The sequence below is a fragment of the Alexandromys fortis genome, unplaced genomic scaffold, assembly GCF_014885135.2.
Source record: "Alexandromys fortis isolate MF-2015 unplaced genomic scaffold, M_Fortis_MF-2015_v1.1 scaffold_150, whole genome shotgun sequence".
Classification (NCBI taxonomy): domain Eukaryota; kingdom Metazoa; phylum Chordata; class Mammalia; order Rodentia; family Cricetidae; genus Alexandromys; species Alexandromys fortis.
This window is the reverse complement of record NW_026068027.1, coordinates 1,432,042-1,450,589: the sequence shown is the minus strand read 5'-3', so window position 1 is coordinate 1,450,589 and position 18,548 is coordinate 1,432,042. Positions and strand designations below refer to the sequence as shown.

At 52.1% G+C, this 18,548-nt stretch overlaps 1 protein-coding gene across 2 annotated transcripts; it reads right to left on the bottom strand.

The window, feature by feature from the left end:
* Positions 1-132: 132 nt before the first annotated feature.
* On the bottom strand, positions 133-18,540 carry Ptpn6 (protein tyrosine phosphatase non-receptor type 6). 2 transcript variants are annotated; one of them, XM_050164181.1, is made up of 16 exons: positions 17,975-18,540; positions 12,175-12,297; positions 11,732-11,926; positions 8,010-8,199; positions 7,749-7,865; positions 7,535-7,648; positions 7,308-7,404; positions 6,934-7,013; positions 6,600-6,749; positions 4,863-4,994; positions 4,581-4,735; positions 1,407-1,474; positions 1,162-1,313; positions 975-1,066; positions 465-607; positions 133-320 (listed from the first exon to the last, which is right to left on the bottom strand). In XM_050164181.1, the coding sequence occupies exons 1-15, from the start codon at positions 17,986-17,988 to the stop codon at positions 493-495; spliced, it is 1,794 nt and encodes a 597-aa protein (XP_050020138.1). In that variant the 5' UTR covers positions 17,989-18,540; the 3' UTR covers positions 133-320; positions 465-492. The 2 variants fall into 2 exon arrangements, with proteins under 2 accessions (XP_050020138.1, XP_050020139.1); XM_050164182.1 differs by lacking the exon at positions 17,975-18,540 and adding an exon at positions 12,383-16,102.
* Between the last annotated feature and the right edge of the window lie 8 nt (positions 18,541-18,548).

Below are 18,548 nucleotides of genomic sequence, written 5' to 3'. Positions count from 1 at the left end.
GTGAAGCAACGTCCAGAACTGGGTCTATCTAACCCAGAAGATTGAACTTTTACACAGTCACACATGGCAACCCAGTCCCAGCCTGCCCAGAGCCTCCAGATACACGGGGCACACAAGGTTGGAGGCAACACACAGAGGTCCAGGGGCTTTATTTACAAGAATAGAAATCTGGCTTCGCCTGGGGGCTTGCTGGGTTATATACAGGTTCAGAGGATCATAGCCATTTAAATTACAAAATGATGGGGGTGGTCCCAGGGTCTGGTGTGGGCCACAGGTCTTGATCTGTCCAGTGGAGGCCTCTGCAGGGATTAAGGCTGATGCTGCAGATAAAAGAGAGGAAGTGGGTCAGAGGGTATCTGGGGCCTGGGTACACCCTGGCAGAGGAGAGTGAGATTGTGACCACCACCCCTCGCATGTCAGAACTGGAGCGGGGGAAACGGGGACAGGGGGAGAAGGGGCCTCACCATGGCCACCTGCAGATGAGTGCCCAGTTCACTTCCTCTTGAGGGAACCTTTGCTCTTCTCCTTGTCTGCTGACCGCTGCTTCTTCACTTTCTCTTCCTTCTTGTTCTTGCTATGCACGTTTTCATACACCTCCTCCTTGTGTCTGGGCATGGGGGAGGGAGAGAAGGCATCTGGACACTCCGCAGATCCCCTACTAGCGGCCCCTCCAGAACTCACTGTCACTTAGTGAAGCCAGGAAAGCCAGAGAGCCCGCTCACTGTCCATACACTAGACCCAAAGCTCCCGGGGGCAAAGACTGCACTCACAGGAGTCCACAGCTGGTCCTCAGCACAGGCCCACCCATAGTCACAGTGGGCGCTTCAGAAAAAACTGAAGAACAGAGGTAGTAGGGAGAAGGTTGACCTTGAACCAGGGTCTCCCCAGCCTCCACACTAGTCCACTCCAGAAAGGACAGTCAAGACTGGGCAGGAGAAGGGGGAGATGCTGGGAGGACAAGCAGGATCACTCACTTGGAGGAGGTACGGGAGGCCTTGGCATGGGCACTCCTCATAGCGGGAGGGTAGGTGATATTCCCATACTCCGACTCCTGACCCTTCCGGGACTGTGGGCAAAGGTGTGGTGGGAGGATGGTGGTACCAGCAGAACTGGGTGATGCCCACTCTCCCCTCCCACCCATCAGCCCCACTCTGGACACACTTGTATGATCTCCAGCTTCTTCTTGGTTGTCTCAATGTACTGGGCAATGGCCACGTAAATGAACTTGTACTGCGCCTCCGTCTGCACCATGCCAGAGCGCTGTGCCCGTACCATCTGGATGGTCTTCTGAATGTCAATGTCACAATCTAGTCCTGGACAAGGGTGGCCATGGAACGTCAGGGTGGGCAAGGCCAAGGGACGGCTTGTCTCTCCCACACCTACCCGCACGGCCCAGGGGTCCTCACCCTTGGTGGAGATGCTCTCCATGAGCATGTCAATGACGATGATCGTGCCTGTTCGGCCGATGCCGGCACTGCAGAGAGAAAGGACCACCATCAAAGGCCCAGCCCTTACTAGGAAATGGGAAGTCATGAAGAACCTACAGCACCAGCCACAAGGGTTAGTAATGTGTCCAGGTCATTAGGCCAGCAAAGTGCACCTCTGCACCCATCCTTCTGCCCCAGTCACAGGATGGACAAGCAGGTGCCTATTTGGGGGTACAGATACCCTTTCCCTCCTTCCCAGCATTTGTTCCCCACATCCTGCTCCCACTCCTCACTCCTCCCAAATGATGGCTATTCTCATTCCTTGGAGAAACAGAATGTCACACCCTGCCATTGTCCTACCTGCTCCTCAGGTACCTGGGCTCCCCCCATTCCAGCCTTCAAGAGTTACATTTGGAGTGGGCGGGTAGTAGTGCACACCTTTAATCCCAGCACTTGGGAAGCAGAAATAGGCAGATCTCTATGAGTTCAAGGCCAACCTGGTCTACAGAGCTAGTTCTAGAACAGTCAAGGCTATACAGAGAAACCCTATCTCAAAAAGCCAAAAGGAAAAGAAATGAAAGAGTTATATTTGGAGCCAGGCAGTGGTGGGGCATGCCTTTAATCCCAGCACTCGGGAGGCAGAGACAATTGGATCTCTCTCAGTTTGAAGCTAACCTGGTCTACAGAGTGAGATCCAGGACAGCCAGGGCTGCACAACACAGTGAAACCCTGTCTCAAAAAGTCAAAAAATAAATAAGAGAGTCACACTTGGAGCTAGGCATGGTGGCACATGATTTTAATCCCTGTACTCAAGAGGCCAGCCTGGTCTATACAGAAACACACACACAAAGTTACATTTGGGATGGGTGTGATGGCTCAGTGACTATTATGACTGTCACACAAGCAAGTATAAGAACCCAACATCAGGCCAGGCGGTGGTGGCGCACACCTTTAATCTCAGCACTCAGGAGGCAGAGGCAGGTGGATCTCTGTGAGTTTGAGGCTAACCTGGTTTACCAGAGCTAGTTCCAGGACAGGCTCTAAAAACTAGAGAAACCCTGTCTCAAACAAAAACACAAAGAACCTGATATCAGATCCCCAGTGCACACAAAAGCACAAAAGGGCAGGCACAGCGGCCAGGAGGTTAGGTTAGCTCATTGGCCAGCCAACCTAACTGAAGTGATGCACTCCAGGTTCACGGAGAGACCCTTTCTCACAAAAATAAGAGGGAGAGCCTGTAGTATTAATCCCAATACTCAGGAGGCAAAAAGAAGTGGACCTCTGTGAATCTGAGGCCAGCCTGGTCTACCTAGCAAATTCCAGGCCACTGAGCCACATAGTGTGAGACACACATACACAGACACATGTATATGTGTGTGTGCGCACACACGCATGAGTGGGTGTATGTGTGTGTGCATGGTAGAGAGCCATAAAAACACTAGGGCCTCAGACCTCCATGGACATGCCCACATGCATGCCCACACCACACACACACATAGAGTTACATTTTGCTTAGGGTGTGCCTTGGTGGTAAAGCATGTTTTTAATATGCTTAAAGCCCTAGGGTCCCACCTCCAGCACATACAGAGACAGACAGACAGAGAGGTGGAACTTTCTCTCTGTGGAACTTCATTTCTCTTTTCTTCAACATGGCAGAAAGGTAAGGGCTGGCCCAAGACTCAGGTGTGGAGAAAGTGCAGTAGTATGCTTCCCTTCCCCCCCCCCCCCCCCCCCCCCCCCCCCCCCCCCCCCCCCCCCCCCCCCCCCCCCCCCCCCCCCCCCGCCCTCCACCCCTACCCGTACCCCCCTCCACCCACTCGGAGCAGACAGATGATGCAGACCCCAGACCTGCCCACAGCCCAGTCCGTGAGGCTGCTACCATAAGTCGAGCTGTCTAATTTCAAACCTAGATTGTCAAAAATAACCCCCCCATACCACTTCCTTCCTGTAATTTCTAAATAAAGGCTATGGGGATTTCAAGAAGTACGTGAATGGGGGAGGGGTGGCAGAGAGGTAGTTCTTGGGGATGAGCTGTCCCCAAGATAGTAGCGTGCAGAGCTTGACCCCAAGACAGCATGGGGGGTACTCCCAGCCCAGTTGCAAGACAGCTGTTAGTGAGGGAAGGAGGAAGTTTAGAAGCTTCCACAGGCCTGGGTTACAGGGACAGAGAAGGGGGGACAAAACTGGTTCCTGTTTCCTCAGGTCATACAAAAGAAGCCATCAATGGCTGGGCTGTGGTGGTGCATGCCTTTAATCCCAGCACAGGTGGGAGGCAGAGACAGGTAGATCTCTGCAAGTTCAAGGCCAGCCTGGTCTACAAGAGCTAGTTCCAGGACAGGCTCCAACGCTACAGAGAAACTCTGTCTCGAAAAACCAAAAAAAAAAAAAAAAAAGAAGCCATCAATGGTGCACACACATATACATAGACATACACACATACACAGTGAACTTTTTTTTTAAAAGAAAGATCTTATGCCCAGTGTAGTGGTGCATGCCCTTAATCCTAACTCCAGAAGTAGAGACAGGCAGATTCCTGTGAGTTCAAAGCCAGCCTGGCCTACAAAGTGAGTTACAGGACAGCCAGGGCTGTTACACAGAGAAGTCCTGTCAAGGAAGGAAGGAAGGAAGGAAGGAAGGAAGGAAGGAAGGAAGGAAGGAAGGAAGGAAGGAAGAAAGAAAGGAAGGAAAAAAAGGTCTTAGTTACATGGCCTGGAACTCATGATCCCCCTGTCTCAGTGCCCAAATGCTAGACTATAGGCATACGCCACCATGCCCAGCAATGAGCAGCGAGAGGTGAAACCCAAGGACCCACAAGCAGGTCCACCACAGGCCTGGAGTAGTGAGGGCCCAGAGGAAGCTGGGGTCCGGGAAGGCGTACAGTAAGTCCCTAGCCATGTTGCTGGCAGCACTGCTCACCTGCCAGCTGCTGTTTCAGTTTTACGTGTGCAGGTGTTCCGCCTGCATGTATGTCTGTATACCATGTGCATGCAGTGCCCTTGTAGGTTAGAAAAGGGTGTTGAATCCCCTGGGACTGAAGTTAGAGAAGGTTATACATCACTATGTAGGTGCTAGGAGTCAAACAAGGTCCTCCGAGCCATCTCTGTAGCCCCCGCTGCTGCTTTGTAAACACTACCTTCACGTTATACCTCTCACCTGCAATGTACAATGATGGGCCCTGCATGAGGCAAACGTTCCTGTCGCTGGTTGATCTGGTCCAGGAAGCTGAGGACACCCCCGGGCTCACTGGGAACCCCATGGTCAGGCCAGCTCAGGTACTGGTAGTGCCATATCTCCCGAACCAGGTCCCCCTAGGCCAAGGACACAGAGTCAGTGCCTGCTGCATCCACACGATTTTCTAGTCCCACCCACCCACCCCAACTACAGAACAAACAGAAGGTGAGGCCCCTGGAATGTGCAGGGGCTGGGGACACTCACATTGTCCAGCGGGGAGATTTGTAAAGTGCGAAGTTTGTATTCTGCTGTATCGTGCTCCGCACAGTTGGTCACAGAGTAGAGCCCGTAGACTCGCTGAGTGCCCACCTCTGGCCAGTATGGAACACATTTGTTCTGAAAGAGAGGGGGAGGGGTAAGGCACAGAGGCAAAGCTCTGGGGCTTTCTAGGCCCCAGGCATAGTGAATTTTTTTTGCACACGTGTATAGGTACATACATGGGGGGTACATGTAGAGGCAGGCATAAGAATGAGGCTGGAAATCATCGTCCATCACTCTTCCACCTCATTCATTGAGGCAGGGTGTCTCAATCAAACCCAGAGCTCACCAATATGGCAAGCCTTGCTAGCCAACTTGCCCTGGGGATCCCCTGCATCCTCCTGCCAAAGCTGGAACTGTAAGTAAGCTTCTCTGCCCACCCGGAATGTACAAGAGCTTCTGAGGACCCCAACTCGAGTCCTCACGCTTTCATGGCTCGATGGCTGAGCCTTCTCCCCATCCCTGCCCTGGACATCTGTTAAAAGAGGGATGAGCCTGCTCAGAATCAGACCTGGGGCCTGGCTTCAGGCTAACCACTACAAGATAGGAACTATCAACCATCTAATCTTACAATCCATTCAGTGACCACTGAAGCTGTAGCAACTGAGCTGTGGTTCAAACTCAAGAAAAATGCAGACAGTGGATGCAGTTTAGTGAGAGTATGTGTGCTTCGCACATACAAAGCCAGAAGTTTCATCCCTAGAGCTACAAACCCTGGAAGACCAAGCCAGACACGGTCCGTATCCTAGGACACAGGATGATACACAGACAGGAGACACAGGTATACAGAGCATGTCTCAGGAGCAGGGCTAGGGAAGGAGCCAATTCTCCCACAGGGCTAAGAGGGCAATGCAGGATAGCCTCACAGAGTAAGTAGGAATGGAGCACCCCAAACCGGAGTCTGTGAGGCATGGCGGTTCAGGGAGCCATTTCCTGGCATAAACTGAGCTAGTGCCTTCACAAGAGGTGATGTGCATTACAGGGAGCCATGAGGACCTGAGGGAAGCCACCAGGCTTGCAGGGACAGCTTTCCATCCCAGAAGCAACTGGGAGCCACAGAAGGGTTTTCAGAGCGAGCAGCTGGATGCCATGTGCTTCTGAGAGGAAAACTTCCCAGTGCGCAAGGGGGGAGCAAGGGGGAGCCGCTGATGGCAAGAGGCTTGGGGCAGAGAGGACGGGGGGAAGAAACGGATGCATGAAGAATGCTTGCCCTGTTCTGTGGTGCTGAGGATCGAACCCAGGGTTCCAGGACTGGGCATGCGCTCTGCCACTAGGCTATATCATCACACAGGGCATCTGGAGCTGAGGAGGGCTGGGTGTCCAGGAGTCACAGTGTATAGAGGAGACTATCTCAGGTCTCAGCTTCCCAACAGGCACTGGGCCTTTGCCACTGAGGTATGTATATGTATGTACACCCATAAAACTAGATCTCCCTGTGAGCGTACATGTATGAACACACATGTGCTATAGCATGCATGCGGCAGTCAGAAGATAACTTGCAGAAGTCAGTTCTCTCCTTCTACCATGTGGGTCCCAGGGATTGAACTCATGGGGTTAGGCCTGGTGGCAAACACATTTAAGCCTCTGAGCCTTCTCACCAGCCCCTGATCTTCCTTGTGTATGGTGGTGAACAAGGACTGAGGAAGAAAATGTGAGGGACAAGAGGGTGGTGCTTTGCCCTACCCGGCCTTTCTCCACCTCACGGGTGGTCATGACGATGATTCGGGTGTTCTCCTGCCAGGTCATCTGCCAGAAGTCATTGACTGTGGCCTCCAGACAGCCCTGGCTGGCAATGTAGGTCTTAGCGTTCTCATCTGGACCTAGCAGTTGGTTCTGGATGCAAACACAGAGAGACCCATCCCAGGACTGTAAGTGGGCATACATGTGCTCATAGCACCATCAACCCTACCCAAGATACCAGCTCCAGCTTTTCCCAGAGGCACTGTACCCATGGACCCCAAGACACAGGGAGCTCTAAGAGACCAGAGTCTGTTCCCACATGGCTCGCCCAACTTACCTTGACATAGTTGGCATTGATGTAGTCGGACCCAGGGATTTTACTGTCTCGTCCCTGCAGGATCACTCGGCTGTGGTCAACTGGCATGGGTAGAAAAGAAACTGCTTGGGCCGGCCATACCCTGTGGCAGACCCTTCCCAAGCTAACAGATGGTCTTGTCTCCAAAACCATGAACTCATAGAGGACAGGGCAGCAGGCAGAGACAAATGTGTCTGGGGTGGGGGCAGAGGCTTCGGGAGCAGGAGGGTGCCTGGTAGCTATGGGAGGCTCAAGGAAAGCAAAGAGGCTTCCTGGGGGAGGAGAGCTCTGCTGGGCAGTGGGGAGGTGGAGTCTGGGGGGGGGGGAGCGGTGAGGGGCGGAGGGGCGGAGCTCACAGGGAAGAATGTTCTTGTAGCGGTTCTTGCTCTTGTTCTCAGGCCGCTGCCCTTCCAGGCGCTGGTGCAAGTTTTTTACCTCCTGCTTTTGCAGACTCTGAAAGGTGAGAGAACTAAGCCCCCGCCCCAGGCACATGCGCGGGTGGAGAGGTCAGAGCCACGTCACAGGGACATAAAGAAGGCAAGGTGGCCTCATCTATCCCAGCTCCACTGTCCCCAGTACCCACCTCAAACTCCTCCCAGAAGCCAGCCTTGGCTGTGTCCTCGGACTCCTGCTTTTTGTTCAGTTCCAAGACCCGGTTCTCGATGTCGGCCGCGTTTACCCGAGTGGCGTAGTAAGGCTGGGGAGAGGGAAAGCAGGAATCAGAGACTGAGAGACCTCAGAAGCCCACATCTCCAACAGCTCAGGGGAAGGGAAGAGGCAGCAGGTTGGCTCCTCACCTGCCGCAGGTAGACAAAGGCACCTGAGGCCTCCTCAATGCCCGTCTTCCTGAAATGCTCCACCAGGTCTGTGAGGCTGTCAAAGGTCTCTGAGCCACCCACAGTATAGCGTCCTCCCTGAAGGACACCAAGTAGGGCTACCCCTCAGGACTGAGACCCCGTCCTGGCACCCCCAGTCTTAAATCCAACCCCAGAAGACCCTCCCAACAGCTCTGGATGAAGTTCTGGCATGAGGCCGTCCCCACAGCCCAGCTGACTTACCTCACACATAACCTTGATGTGAGTGACCTTGAGCGGGGAGCCAGGGCCAGCTTTGGGCTGGTCGTTGAGCACGGACAGCACGAAATCACCAGGCTGGCTGAGACTCTCACGCACAAGAAACGTCCAGGGCTCGCCCTTGGCCTGCAGCAGTGTCTCTGCCTGCCCTCCAGACATGTGGCCATGGTACCACCTAGGTACATTGAAAAGATTGGTGACCAGGCCCGAGTGGGCACTGACACCTGCCAGATCTGAGCTATAAGCTTTCAAATCCACCGCTATCTCACAAAAATGCTGAGAGGAAGGAGCCAGGCTTGGAGCTAGAATCCCCGCTCCTCAGAAGATGTGAGAACAGAATGAACTGGAGGCCAGCATGGTCCTCGTAGTGGCGCACACCTTTAAACCCAGCACTCAGGCAGAAGCAGGTGGGTCTCCGAGGCCAGCCTGGTCTACAGAGTGCATTCCAGGACAGCCAGGGCTGCACAGAGAAACCCTGTATCAAAATCAAACTAACAAAAAGACCCACCTGCTTCTATAAATAAATAGCTGGGTTATGATGACTCACTTTTATTTTGTTTGGTTTTTCTCTCAAGATAGGGTAACCGTAGCTCACATTTATAATCCCAGCATTCAGTAGGCTGGACTACCTCAGTGAGGCCAGCCTGCTCTACATGGTAAGTGCCAGGCCAGCCTGAGCTACAGAATAAGACCCTGTCTCAAAACAAAACAAACAGCCAGACATAGTGACACACACCTGTAATTCCAGCCCTGAGCTAACAGAGACAAGGGGATAACTGTAAGTTTGAGGGTAGCCTGGTCTACATGGTGAGTTTCAAACCAGCCTGAGCTACAGAGTAAGATTCTGCCTCAAAAAAGAAAAAAGAGCAGAGGCTAGCAGTGGTGGCGCACTCCTTTAATCCCAGCACTTGGCAGCAGAGGCAGGCGGATCTCTGTGAGTTCGAGGCCAGCCTGGCCTACAGAGTGGGTTGAAAGGAAGAAAGGGAGAAAAGGGCTCCGTGTGAGACGGCCGAGGGTAAAAATGTTTGCTATCAGGCCCCACAGCCCAAGTTCGATCCCCAGGACCCACGTGGTAGAAGGAGATAACCAACTTCGACAGACAGGTTGTCCTCTGACCTCTACACTTACAAATGTAACAAACAATCATTTAAAACAAAGAAACAAAACAAAAGCTGAGAGGTTGCCATTTTCCCAGAAAACAGAGGCTAAGCACTTGCACACTGGGCCTAGGTCCCCAACTAATAAAAGAAAAGGTTCCACAGAGTTCAAACCATGGAGACTGAGGTTATAGCTCAGTGGGACACGTAAGACCCTGGGTTCATTCCCCAGCACCAAAATAAAGGGAGAAAGGAGGGAAGGAGGAGGGAGGGAGGAAGGGAGGGAGGGAGGGAGGGAGGAATGAAGGAGGGGGGTCCTAACAAAAACCTAGAGCCTCTTCTGTTTACAACAAACGGGCAAGCAATACCTAGAATATTTGGAGAAACAAAAAGAGGGGTCCCCATGAAACACAGACTTGGACTGGGTTAAAGGAGGGACAGTAAAATGTAGAAGGGCCCAAACCACAGATGGCAGTGGGTGTCAGAAGAGACTGATGTCAGGAAGGACCGATGGAAAATTCCTCGGGGATGTGGGGGCCCCAACACTCCATTGAGGAGAGTGGTTTCAGGGTTCCAGGGAGCCCAGGATGGTGTGACTGAAGGGGCTGAAGGGCAGAAAGCAGAACTAAGGGCCTTGCCGTGAAGCGCCCCTTCCCAGGAGGAAACTGTAGCCCCACAATGCCTAGCCTCACAGGAAACCACGTGATGGAAAAAACACAAAACTCCTTCTGGGGAGAGAGTGAGAAGTGAGGTTGTGAGGGTTTCCTCAGCTCAGGGACAGAGGGGGGGGCAGCATTTTCCAACCGCAGAGATGGAGGGGGAAGGAGAGCAGGGCTTAGTCCTCCTGATCCTTCTCAACTCTGCCAGGGGATACCATAGCCTAGGGCCTGTCAGAGGCTTCTACCCCTACCCACGACTACCTCAGGGACAAGTCAGGGCCCCCAAGCAAAGTGAGGGGGTTCAGCTCCTTCCCTCAGGGACAGGATGAGGAAGTCTCCATGCAAATGTGAACTGACCACAGGCAGAGAGTTCACCATTGAGGGGACAAATGCAAATTTCCCTGAAGAGGCGGGGCAAGGACACAAGGAGTATTGGCCCCTGGCTGCCACTTACCTCAAGGTTAGGAATGAAACTCAGCTTTCTAGTTGCCCATCCAAAGTGTCTCTTGGAGTCATCTGCTACCCCCCTAGTGGTGCAGCATGCTTCCCCGCACCCCATCTTTCTCCACTCTGTCCCATCCTGCTCCCCTGACACCCTTTCAGCTCCCACTTCCTCCCTATCCTAGTGAACATACCAGCTACGATTCTGCTATACCTCCATAGTCGGCCTCCTTGAGGAGAGCAGCTCCTGGCTTGGGACAGCAACAAGGGAAGACAAGGAGGTAAAAGCGAATCTGAGAGGCCAACCCACCCTGAGAGTTGCAGGTCAGAGGGAGAAGAACAGACAGCATGAGGCGTGCCTCCCTTTCTGTCTGCCACCACATGGGAAAGTCTTCAAGGAAGTGTAGACCAGCTTCGATGAACTTGAGCTCCTGGTCTTCCTGCCTCCGCCTGGGACTGCCACAGCACTGGGCTTATGCAATGCACGGAATCAAGCCCAGGGCTTAATGCACACTAGGCAAACTCTCTGATCCGCTGACTCTAAGTTTTCATCAGTGACTTCAACAAAAACATTGAGCTAATGTGTAGGCACGAATCTCAAAAAAGACTAAAAACCGCTGGGAAGTAGCTCAGTGGCAAAGCACGCACTCAGCATGCACAAGGTCCTGGGTTCAGGCCCCAGCAGGGGAAGGGGGGGGGGTCAAGGTTCAGAATCATTTCAACAGTAAATACACAAACACACAGAACAAAAACAAGTTGGCATGGCCCCAGAAGTCCAGGAGAAGCCCCTAGTGTTATTCCACTGCCCTTTACTTTAATGGGAGCTGTTTGTCACTATGCTGCCTGACTAAGGTGAGCCATGGTGTAATGAGGGCATCTATCTGTGTGCCTTCTCTTGGTACACACTCTGGGGAGACCGCATGAGAGTAGCCTGGTTACGGGGGCCATGTCTTTGCAGCACTAGTGGGGATGTCCGGAGTGTTCCCTGGAGCCAGGCGAGCCTGGACCCTCTACCCCTCTAGACCTGTGACCACGTCAATGACCTTGCTTCATCCAAACTCTGCAACCCATCCTCGCTGTGTTGCTGAGATAAAGCCCTGAGCACCCCAATAAAGTGATCTCTAAGGCCTTACTAACATGGGGACCTCAGAGGCTCAGACTGTGGAGAGCTGGGGAAAGGCAACAGAGTTCCATAGAAGTAAGAGCTTTCTAGCAATAGGGCCAACCTGATGGGAAACACCAGCCACAAGAAGTAGCCTCACTGTCGCTCCCAGGACTAGGTTGCTAGGCAGCATGAACCCTGCAGCAAAGCAAGGGGAGCCCTTCTCTTGCTGCCACGGGGGACCGGGGATGGGTGAGTTGTAGGAAAGAGTCTCAGAGCACTGAGCTGGAACGCGGGTGGGAGAGTGGGGATGAGGCACAGTCTGTGGGTGAGCAGGCCACCTGGGCTGGGTGCCCACCTCCTTTACACTTCTCTCAAGGGCCTGGGCCAGCCTGCAATGCCCCTCACCTCTCGCTGGTGGGGTCGGAGCAGTTCAGTGGGTACTTGAGGTGGATGATGGTGCCGTCCCGGTCCTGGAGGATGCCTTGCTGCTGTGTGTAATACTCCACCAGCTCTGTCAACGTCGCAAACTTTTCCCCTCCGTACAGGTCATAGAAGTCCCCCGAGTTCTGGATCCGAATATGGGTCACCTGGTCATCCACCCTGCAGGGTACCAGGAAGTGAGGCCCCAGGTACAGGAGCAGAAGTGGGAGGGGATGGGGGACAGACAGGCTGAGGGGCCGGAATGCAAAGGCACACGGGAATGGGGTGGACACGGACAGTTCTGGGGACAAACTGGGGCTACAGGCAGGGACACAGGGGGAGCAATACAACATGAGGAAGCAATGCAACCCAGGGAACCGAAGAATGTGCACACATTGAGCTGCCAAATCGCAGGGAGGGCCACCCACCTGACTGAGAGGGAGAAGTCACCCTGGTTCTTGCGACTGGGCCGAGCCAGGAAGCTCCCAGGGACTCCACGGCCCTTGAGCAGGGTCTCTGCATCAGGTCCACTGAGGTCCCGATGAAACCACCTGAAGGTGCACCAGGTGGTGAGGTAACGTCCCTTGAGGGGCAGACCATCCTTCCGGCCTGCCTCCCATGGGTCCCAGGTCTTACCTCACCATCCTGGGGCTCTTGTTGAAATAGCTGCAGAGAACGTGAAGGGAACAGCCTGCCTGGGCAGGTGGGAAAACTCTGGGCCTGAGCCTCAAGCAAGGCTCTCCGAGCCCAAGCTCCGACAACCCCAACCTGCTGTCCTGCTACCGGGCTACTACTCCACTGGCCTGGGACAGCCAGTTGGGCGGAGACAGGAAGGGGCGCGGCCGACCCCTTGGGGGAACTCACTTGTACTTCTCTTTTCAGAGCAAGGGAAGAGAAGCAGAAGGGTGGCAGGGTGGGGGAGGGCCCACTTGCCACAGTCTGCCATCAAAGGCACAGGAGTATATGACACTGAAGAGTCGGGACTCCAGAGACAAGGACACACGTGTGTGCCCCTCGGGCCCCTCCAGGCCAAGATTCACACAGGCGAATCCTCGTGGCCATCGGCTCACGGTTTTGTCCCCGCTTCTCCGCAGCATTCTTTGGCACAATCTAATAACGACGGTGTGCAGTGACACTGTCATTTAGTGGAGTGTTGCCACATGCCAGACTCGTTGCTACAATGCTATTTACATTCCTCCCGTGAGTTACACCTCACCACACCTCATCACACAGGCACCATCCTTTATACCCACTTTACAGACAAGGAAACTGAGGCTAAGAAGTTTGAGGAATTGCTCCAGGCTTTTCACTTAGTAAATTGCAGGCTTCAGACTTAAGTAGTTTAGTTTCAAAGCCAATGATTTTTAAATACTGCCTGCCAACCCTCAGGACCCAAAGAACAGTAGTTAACAGACCCCTTGTCCAAAAGAGACACTGTCACAGCAGAGCGCCCCACAGAAATGACCTCACTCGGCACTGTCAACTGTGGGCCTTTTCTACTGGTAGGGGCCGTTTATAGGCCTCTTTCCTATACCCTGACTCTGCTAGGGCACACACGTGCACATGCATGTGTGTGCACGTGTGTGTGTCCTGGAGGCTAGGGTGTTGGCCAAGGTCCCAATGTGGCAGATGCTCACAGAGAGAGTAACCTTTAGGAGCTCTCAGACCAAAGATGCCCTGTGTGTGTAATCCCCAGTGTAAACACAAAAACAAACAAATAAAAACAAAATGCAAACACTACCAAGTCAGGGTCAGAAGAAAAACAAGTTGCTAAGCAGAAGATCCAAGAAGTTTCTGTTGGTGGCTGGGCAGTGGTGGTGCACATCTTTAGTACCAGCACTTAGGCAAAGGCAGGAGGATCTCTGTGAGTTCAAGGCCAGCCTGGGCTACCTAGCAAGTTTCAGGACAAGCTCCAAAGCTACACAGAGAAAAACTAAAAAAACAAAACAAAATAAAACAAAACAAAAGCTCCTATTGGTGTCTCCCTTCAGGAGGAACACAACTGCTAGAAAGCAGAGCTGAGACAGAGTCCTTTATAGCCTTTGGGGCGTATTTGTTTGTGGTGTTTTGATTGGTTAGTTTTGGTATTTTTGCCATGATGGAATTAGAACCTAAGCCCTAGCCATGCATAGTGGCACATACCACTTGGGAGGCAGAGGTAGGCAGATCTCTGCTTGAAGCCAGCCTGGTCTACATAATGATTTCCAGGACAGTCAGTGCTATATAGTGAGACCCTGTTTCAGATAGATGGATAGGTAGGTAGGTAGGTAGGTAGGTAGGTAGGTAGGTAGGTAGGGTAGGTAGGTAGACAAACAGACAGACAGATAGAACAAACCCAGTCCCTTCACTCTGCAGGCGGCAAGCATCACTGAGGCAAATCCTCCACCCTATTTCTTTTTCTTATTGATTTGATTCCTCTTATATTTCTGCAGTCCTAGGGATTGAACCTAGGACCTCAAACGTGCCAGCCAAATGCCCCATACTGAGCTACACCCCAGCTCTCTTTTTATTTTTTTATTTTGAGACAGGGTATCAATCACTAAGTTTCCCAGGCTAATCTGGAACTCACTCTGTAGTCTTGAACTTGCAATCCCCCTGCCTCTGCCTCTCTAATAGCTGGGAGTATAAGCATCACCAGCACATCTGGTTCCCTTACACTTTTTTCAGAACTGTATGATGCTTGAGGTGTAGTACAAAGGTAGCGTGCAGAAGGTGCTGGATTCCATCTCTGCACCAAACCCAAAGTCATGAATAAGTGGAGAGTTAGCTGTACGCTTAATATTTATTTATAGTATATATGGTATGTATCAAAAATAGAAAAAAATAAAAGAATATGAAAACCAGCAAGGGCTAGAGTGTGGCTCTGGGTGAAGCGCTGGCTTAGCATGTAGGAAGCCCTGGGTTTCACAGTCATGCTAGGTACAGTGACACACACCTGGAATTCCAGTACTTGGAAGACAGAGGCAAGAGGATAAGTACAAGTTTGAAGCCAGCCTGAGCTTCATAGAGAGTTAGTTCCAGGCCAGCCAGGGCTACATAGCAAGACCCTGTTTTAAAAAACAAACAAACAAACAAAAAATACCCTCTATGACAAGTCTTTTATCATTCTTGGGGATATCAAGTATCTAGAACTCCCATGGACCCAGCTCACCCCAAGGGTCAGGAAAACCACGTGCAAAGCTGGTTCCAGCACGGGGATTCACAAGCACCCTGGTTGTTCCCATCCCAACCTTCAGAACCCAAGGAAGTATCCAGTGAGAAGACTCGAGAATACACTTACACAGTCAAGGTTACATGGATGCTTCCTGGTCTGCCCCTGCGGGCAGATGAGTAAGGATTCACACAGCCATATCCAAGCATACCTCATAAAGAAGCACAACTCACAGGCCCCCCACCATGTGTCCATCCATATACATACCTCACTGGGGGCAGACCCGCAACACGCAGGGACACAGGAAGTTCCAGGTACCTGCTTAACACCACACTGACCACACCAGACCTAGGATTCTTCCTTCCAGGGTTAAGCTCACTTGTCTAAAGGAACTTAGAAGGCACCTAATACTCCTGACCCTTTAAGTGTATCTAAAGAGTGTCAAGCCAGAAAATGAGACATTCCGATAAGACGGACCACCCCTGCAGGAAAATAATGGCAATCCCCTAAGAAGCAAGGCACAGGACCCTGGAGTCGGAAGAACATTAGGACAACATACACAATCATCCCATTTGAGCCCTTGACCACCTAGGATGTAGGGATTTTGTCTTTGTTTTCAACAGGCACAAGGAGGCTGACAGTCCTAAACGCCTGGTATCTAGAAGAGAAAGAAATTCCTCTGGGAAGCAGGGTATGAAAGAAGACAAGATCAAGGCGATGCAAGAGACAGGTCCTGGGTACAACGATCTTACATAGTTACCGGACGTCTCTGGGCCTTGATCTTCCCACCTAATAAATAAGCTTAACAAGATTTCCTAAATTCCGACCTAAAAGGCTAATAAAGCAACCAGGTGTGGTGGCTCACGCCTAAAACCCCAGTATTCAGGAGGCTGAAGCCTGGGACAAAAGGCCAAGTGTGACGGCATATGCCAGCCTTGGGGAGGTCATTCTTGCCTAAGTGGTATAGTTTGATGCCATCAGCCTTAACATTTGACAATGGTTTCTGTCTTCCAATTTCGCATCTGTGGAGCCAGCCAGCTGCACAGACCTTTTCCCCTTGCCGAAATTTCCTCAATAATACAGTATAATGATTTGCATAGCATTTACATTGTCAGGTAAATACTTGGAGAGGATTGAAAACATGCATTAGTACATTATAGGTTAAATGCAAATACATCTGTACAGCTCGATGTCTTCTGGTTTCCCTGGAACCAATCCCTCAATGGACACTGGCAGGTGATTTTTTTGGGGGGGGGGGGAGGTTCGAGACAGGGTTTCTCTGTGTGGTGATAATTTTTATTCTACTCTATTTTGTTCATTTTTTTTCTTTCCTTCCTTCCTTTCTTTCTTTCTTTCTTTCTTTCTTTCTTTCTTTCTTTCTTTCTTTCTTTCTTTCTTTTGAGATAAGATTTCTCCCTGTAACAGTCCTGGCTGTCCTGGAATTCACTCAGTAGACCAGGCTGGCCTTGAACTCACAGAGGTCCACCTGCCTCTGCCTCCTGAGTGCTGGGATTACAGGCAGGCGCCACCACCACCCTGTATTTACTTATTGCGAAAGAGATCAAACTCAGGTTTTTATGTTTGGCAAGTATTCTACCGCTGACAGTAACCTATTCTTTCTTTTTATTATTTATTTATTTAAACAGGATCTGACTGTGTGGTTCAGGCTAGCCTAAACTCAAAAATCCTCCTGCCTCAGCCTCCCCAGTGTTGACGTACACCGCTACACCCGCTGAGACAACTGCATTATGGTTAATTTTCATGACAATACTGTACTGTTTACTTGCTACTATGTGAATTTTAGGAACAAAAATAGAAACTCAAGACACGTTAAGTAACTTGCCCAGAGTCACAAGCTTTGAGTGAGCGGTGGGTTGAGTGGGAAGGTGAAAAAAATAAAGCTGTCTGTGGCCAGAGAGTTGTCTGCCACGGCACTGCCACCGCAGGCTAGTCAGATAACTGGCACAGCAAAGCATGCTGGGAGATGACAGAGCAGGTAATTGCCACAGGCAGATGGACCAGGACTCAGAGGTGCGTGCATGACATCACCACTTGGGCTGTTCAGTGTAATCCCATCAATGCAGCTGAGCCTAAGTGTTCAAGGGGCTGGACCCCAGCAGCAGAGCTCTTGGCTGAGGAATCAAGCAAAGGTTCTGTACCAGGAGATGCTGTGCCAAGCCCGCTGGGAAGACTCAGTTCCGCCCTCACACACGGGAGGAAGAGTGCAAACAGAGCAGCTCCTGGCAGCAGGAAAAGCAAAAACCAGTGGGGACTCCGTACAAACAATGACAGTCGCCGGCTACCCAAATCCCACCCAGGTCTAAGCTGCCCATGGCTCCCTCTGGAGTGAACACTTCCTATTCTGGCTTCACACTTGCTATTTCTGCTGGTCACAACATGGCTGTCTCTATCTCATTACTGGGTCTTAACTCAAATGTCACCTGATCAGAAAGCACCCCCCCCCCTTTCAGCCAGTAATGTCTCCAGCATGCATTACCTGCCAGCACCTTTCTGTGTTTCTTTTGCTGGGCGTTAACCCATCAATCATCTGAAATAATCCTAGCTATGGCTTAGGTATCCATTCTATCACCTCAGCCTGGCAGCCGGCTCTCTAAACAGAGACCATATCTCCCCATACAGCAGCATCTTCAGCTGTACCCAACCCCCGGGAATACTCAATTTATCTACTTAAGTCTGCTCCCTTTGGGGAGCAGGGAAGGAACACACAGAACCAAGGCTCAGAAGGGGGAGTTTGCCTAGGAGTGGCAGAACGTTCTCAAATGTGCCTCAGTCATGTCTGAGGTGAAGTGAGCTACCCAGTGGGGACAGGTCCTAGACGGGGCAGAAGCAGAGGTTACACATTTGGGGGTGAGGGGCTGATGAAAGAAAAAGGGAGGCAGAGGAATATGAATGAACCCTGGGAGGCGGGGTGGTCCTGAATCTTGTGGGAAGGAGTTGACAAAGACAGGAAGCTGACCCAGGACAGGGGCTGATGGTGGTGACAAGACTATTTATGGTGGCAAACTCCGCCCAGACTAACAGGAGTCTGTAGGACACAGGTGGCACAGGGGACTTACCCGCGGGACAGCATCTCCCTGGAGGAGCGGGGGAAGTCACAGGAAAAGGGCGATGGGGGCGGGGCCAATCCAGTGGCACAGCTGTCCAGGGATCCAGACCAGACCTTCAGGAAGAATATTCTGGTTGTCACCCACTTCCTCCGGTTTCCAGTCTGTCAGACCTGTGGCACTTTGAGGACAAGCCCCCGGATGGCAGGTCTCCGAGGGAAGGACAGGTGGGGCGGGGCTGGCCCGCGACCGCCCACCACAGTCAAATTCCCCAGAGGCCCGAGGCAGGCCAGCAGGCTTCAGGCCTGCCAGGGCCTACTTCTCTTGGAAGGGGAGGAGCCACCTGCTGTTCCACCTGGAGCTCAGGCTGACAGAGCAGCAGGAGGGCGGGTAGGGGCAAAGACCAGGAAGTAACCCTACCCAAGGGACCGCCCCCAGCACGGTACCTCTCTGGCCCGGGAAAGAAGGGGGCTCAAAGAAAAGCCTTGAAGCCCACTGTTCGGAGGAGGTACCGCCTTTGTGAACAAACCTCCCAGGATGCCAAGAGGCCCATTTAGCCTGCCACCCCACCCCCTGGCAGGACAGG

What these genes read in the sequence shown, in the direction of transcription:
- Ptpn6 (XM_050164181.1), bottom strand. An exon ending in GACTTCTCCCTCTCAGTCAG is followed by an intron (nt 11,927 to 12,174) that starts GTGGGTGGCCCT and finishes GGTACCCTGCAG; the next exon opens with GGTGGATGACCAGGTGACCC. An exon ending in CCCATCATTGTACATTGCAG is followed by an intron (nt 1,475 to 4,580) that starts GTGAGAGGTATA and finishes TTCTCTCTGCAG; the next exon opens with TGCCGGCATCGGCCGAACAG.